The 5,211-nt window shown below is 41.1% G+C and overlaps 1 protein-coding gene across 1 annotated transcript; it reads right to left on the bottom strand.

Annotated features, from left to right (window-relative positions):
- LOC128425164 (substance-P receptor-like) lies at positions 1-5,211 on the bottom strand. Its single transcript, XM_053411691.1, has 7 exons — positions 4,896-5,211; positions 3,547-3,722; positions 2,734-2,928; positions 1,169-1,319; positions 744-940; positions 490-586; positions 1-156 (listed from the first exon to the last, which is right to left on the bottom strand). The coding sequence occupies exons 1-7, from the start codon at positions 5,109-5,111 to the stop codon at positions 1-3; spliced, it is 1,188 nt and encodes a 395-aa protein (XP_053267666.1). The 5' UTR covers positions 5,112-5,211.

Raw genomic sequence — 5,211 nt, 5'->3', positions numbered from 1 at the left:
TCAACATCTCGGAGCCTGAGGCATTGGTTGTGAGCCCCAAGTGAGGCGGGGTGTGAGAGGCACAGAAGGCAGCTCTGCCCTCTTCTGATCCTCTGCTGCAGTGTGGTCGGCAGCGGAGACAACTGTCTCCATCCTGCTGGCTCGGTATATGCTCGCCTGAAAAGAGAGACAAAACAATCATCAGCCTCAATGACCTTATTTTTGCTAAACAATGCGATGTTTCCTTTGAGTTATAGAAATATTGATGTTCTTGTATTAGAGTGGGGAACCATTTAGTCCTAGTGACTATGGAAAGACCACCAGTTTCTTTCTGCCACCCTGATGGAAGAGATAATACTGACTAAAACTAGTCGAACAGAGGACAGAAGACAACTCTCTCTCTCTCTCTCTCTCTCTCTCTCTCTCTCTCTCTCTCTCTCTCTCTCTCTCTCTCTCTCTCTCTCTCTCTCCCTCTCTCTCTCTCTCTCTAACACACAAACACAAACAAACCTGTGCTTGCAGGTAACGGGGTGACTTGAGCTCTAGCTCCTCCTTGATGATGGTGGGGTTGCAGCAGCAAAACGCCTGGTGAAAACCTGCCCTAAACCTGCCGAGTGGAGGGCAAATATTTCATAACAGGATGGATTAAACAACAGGCAGGATTACACACACTAATACAGATTACCTGTCACATGAGGAGATCACCTAAACAAGTGAGAGTCAGGAACTAAAAGAATCCAACATTTTTACAGTGAAAAGCAGACCTTCTGTTGAGGCAGTAGTAGATGATCGGGTTGTACATGGTGGAGCTCATGGCCAGCCACATGACGGCCAGGTACACCTGCTGGATGTAGCGCTGCTCGAACAGCTCCGGGAAGAACTGGTGCAGTAAGAAGTAGATGTGATAGGGCAGCCAGCAGACAGCGAACGTACACACCACCACGATCATCATCTTCACCACCTGCCATGGGACAACACGGTGGAGACAGGGGGGGGGGGGGGGGGGGGGGGGGGGGGTTGGATGCACGATGGGTTTAAAAATAATCTGTTGATTTTATTTGTTTTTTGGTGTGGGGATTTGAAAGCCATTAAATTACATGATAGTGTGTACGGACAGTGGGATGTTAGGAGGCTGAAGGGGGAAGACAAAATAAACAGTAGTAGTAGCTGTAGTGAGCGTCCGTGTCACCTTGCGTTTGGCAATGAGCTGTTGTTTGTAGTGTTCGGACGAGTTTCCGGGAATCTCACTCGCCCAGAGGGTGAAACCTACGGTTGTATACGCGCAGCCCATAACGCACAGGGGCAGGAAGTAGATGAGCAGTGTCACGCACACATAGTATCTACAGACAAATAAGACATGTCAACAGGAGAGAAGAGAAGGTAGAACACATATTGATAATAAGGACATAAATGGTTGGTTTCACATGGGAAATAACAGTCATATGATTCGTTGACCCATGAATCTACACCAGCCTCCTCCTAGATTGTCTTGCTCTTTAAGTCGCCCTCTCCATGTCACCCAGAAATGAAACATAAGTATGGTCTTACTGCTGCACAGATGAAACATGGGTACTTTTTTCCCCAAGAGGATTGTCTCTGAATAAAACAAACATTCAACCTGCTTATCAACTCGAAAAGTCGAAAAGCTTAAGAGGGTGTTTTAGCAGGGTGTTCAGGGATAATATTAATTTATTAACTTTGGAAATAAAATGTATATACGCCCTTTTCCCCTTTAACCTGCAGATATACTTCCTCATGGACACATTTTCAGCTTCAGGGTCTATTTTTCATATTCATGAACTCTGCATGAGAATGATTATCGCTCTAGTTCAGACAGAGTGTAGCACGAAGCAGAATGTTTTTCTGTCTGCTGTAGGATGACTTTGGGAACCAAACCTTATTAGCATAGAGATGGACCAGTTCTGACATTCTTGGCATGAAATACATGAAATAAGGAGTCTCAATACGGCTTGAAATGAACAACCACCCCGAGAAGCATGACACCTAGCAGCCTGAAGGGGAGTAAGATAATACTCTAAACTGGAACCTAGTTCATTTCTTAAGAGTGGGATATCATTTATTGTGAAAATGATTCTGAATACTGATGGGGCCCAAGCAGATGTTCAGGGTGTCAAAAGATGAGTTTAATACTTCACATCCATAATAAATAACACAACAAGGACTGACATTAATTAGACATGTATTGCTTTTCATTGATTAGAGGTGTGAAAGTAGCAATCTGTGGTATAGGGTAGGAACATCCCTCAGCTACTTGCAACAGGTTTGAATGCAAGAGGCAGGAAAATTACATTTACTGTCAGAAAGTTGATGCTTATAGAAAAAACGGTTGTGCTCTCTTTGTTGACCATATGAACTGTAAATGAATATGCTAAACGTTGTCTCAACTTCCTATCACTGCACCAAAATAACAGCATTGCCATTTCTGAGTGAAGCTTCGGTTTTGAGGTCTCACAGAAACATGCAATCGGCCAAAGTCATAACCAAAATGATCAAAAAAACGGACACTTGAACATACATAAGTGTGATAAGAAACAATCGTAAAAAAAATGTATTTAACATTTGAAGTTATTTTTTTTGTTTGGTACATATTAAATTTCTTGACCTACAATGCAGCCAGTCATCGGGGGGCGATGAAGACGTTGTGGCTTCACTTCGGGAGCTGTCATGTAATCCATCATTATTCACTAACTACTCTTCTTATATAAGAAAAGAAACCTCACGTTCTATACTCACATCTTCTTGAAGTCCACAGTGGAGTACTCAGGCCAGTCTATGTAGCAGACGGAGCGTCCGGGCAGCAGGGCGGTAGATGAGTAGTAGTACTGAGGGAAGGCTAGAAGCAGAGCCAGGGTCCAGATCACACCAATCACCACACGGGTCTGTGTGGAAGACATCCTCTGCTTCAGGGGGTGGATGATAGCCATGTATCTATGTAAACCAACACAGACGGTATGTGCATGTCAGATTTTGCACAGTATTTGTTATTAAAAAACATCCATTTCCTGTTGGAATTGACACAATAATGCTATGATGTGGTATTTGGTATTAAATGGCACAACTTGGTGTTCCACAGTATAAAGCTTATTCAACTTTACATGTTCCATCAGCCTCAACTGTAGTTTGTTGCAGCGCTTATAAGCCAATTTTGAATGCGTACAAGCTCATCTCAGATGGTAGACACTAGACTCCAGTTCAGTCTCCATAATGGTCCACACATTGCAATATTTAAGCAGCAGCCATTTTTCCTCTCTCCTGCATTTATCTTATAGGATTACTGTATTTCATGATATATTTGCTGAATTTCTTTCCACTGCACTTAAGTCAAATTTATGTTTCATAATTTCTCATCCTTTTCGACCAGTAAACATTTTGTGATATTTCAAAAAATAATAGTGATACAATTTCAAAATATAATCTGATTCTCAGAGTTTCCAGTCTTATTTATTTTAAATGCTGCGGTTAAGAATGGCTTGTATTTCTGTTAATCTAAAGACAGGTATTCTGTTATCCAGACACTGCTGAAAACACAGACACACACACACGAACCTGTCCAGAGCGATGGCCGTCATGGAGTAAATGCTTGCAAATATGGCTGCAATGGGGAAGAAGTTGTGGAAGCGGCAGTAAACCAAACCAAAGTACCACTCGTTGTGAACAGCATACACAAAGTTGATCACTGTGTTGAATGCAGACATGGCAGCCTCAGCTAAGGCCAGGTTGACCTGCAGAGGAACAACAGAATTTACTGAACCACTCTCGCCACAATACTCACAAAGAGGCACAGTGAGAAGCCCAGCAGATTTAACAGTCCACATGAACTGGCCCAGTGAGATGCATGGCTTTTTCCTTATAAAGACATAATCAAACCCCCAATGACATGTTGCAACCGTATAGGTACAACAACTGGGAGACAACATTTTGAACATATAGCTGTCTTCTCCCTTCTGAGCTGGATGAAAAGAGAAGATAAATGGTATTGTCATGACCAACAGTACGCTCACTGGTCACTATTTTTGAGCTTGTTCCATGAAGAAGACAACTGAGCTCTCTCAGTTTATGAAACTACTTTAGTGCTGCAACAATTTATTGATTAGGCGGATTACATTTTTTACACAAATATACAAAATGCTTTTTTAGCAAATGTGTTAAAAACTAAAAAAGGTAAGTCAAATATCATTCTGAAATGCATGTATTGATCGCAATCACACATTTTCTTTTAAATGATTTCATAAAAATAATCTGGCTACTGCAGTTGATAAATATATTTTGGGCAAACTGTGAGGTAATATGCTCCATAGCTTTGTGACTTGAAAACAGAGCTTCAATATCTGATACAACCATAATACAAAATTTGTATTGTTCCATGAACAACTGAAATAATGAAAATAGTCATTATTTACATCCCTCATAGTTGTAACAGATCAAGCGTGTGTTGAATACGAGGGTTTTCATGATTCCATACTGTAGAGCTGCAATATGTGAGGAAAAAAGCTTTGCAAAGAAGGTATTTAAAATAGGGGACTGTTGATTATCAGTGTTATTTTACTACTACTAGTAGTCTGTTCTAATGCTATATGGGATTCAAATTAGTTGATTAATTAGTTAATCTCTTAAATAATTTTAATTCTTGCATTTTCCCACTACATTTTTTTCTCAGAAAGATCATGTTGCTCATTAAATCAGTGCCTTTATAATCGATAGTTGATGCAATATATAGCCTGCAACAATTCACTTAAGAAAATTATGAGAAAGAAATGCAGCTTTTGATTTATAAAAATCCAAACATTACATATCATCATTCAATTCCTAAAAATATATGTTTATAAGTTGTATCCTATTAAACAATACTTTACATTTAAAGTAAGCCTGAAAGTAAACATACGGCGGTTACTTACCAGAAAGTAATTGGTGACGGTCCTCATGCATTTGTGAGCCAGAATAATCCAGATAACCACCATGTTTCCAACCACAGACACCGCGACCATGCTGCAATAAGCAACAGCCCACAGCGTGATCTGCCACACTGGCTGGACGAACTGGTTGAAGCCGTCGCTGCAGTTAACGGAGCCGGTCGTCCCGTTACAATCGGTGGCGTTGTACAGCGGGTCCATCTTCCGGGCATCTGTCTGACCGTTTGGTGAGTTGGATGTTAAAAATAGATCATATCCCGTCAACTGAGCCGATTCCTTTCTACGAGGAGCAATAGAAGCC

Source organism: Pleuronectes platessa, chromosome 19 (genome assembly GCF_947347685.1).
Source record: "Pleuronectes platessa chromosome 19, fPlePla1.1, whole genome shotgun sequence".
NCBI classification, from domain to species: domain Eukaryota; kingdom Metazoa; phylum Chordata; class Actinopteri; order Pleuronectiformes; family Pleuronectidae; genus Pleuronectes; species Pleuronectes platessa.
Note: the sequence above shows the minus strand (reverse complement) of the source record. Positions and strands in the feature narration are given on the sequence as shown.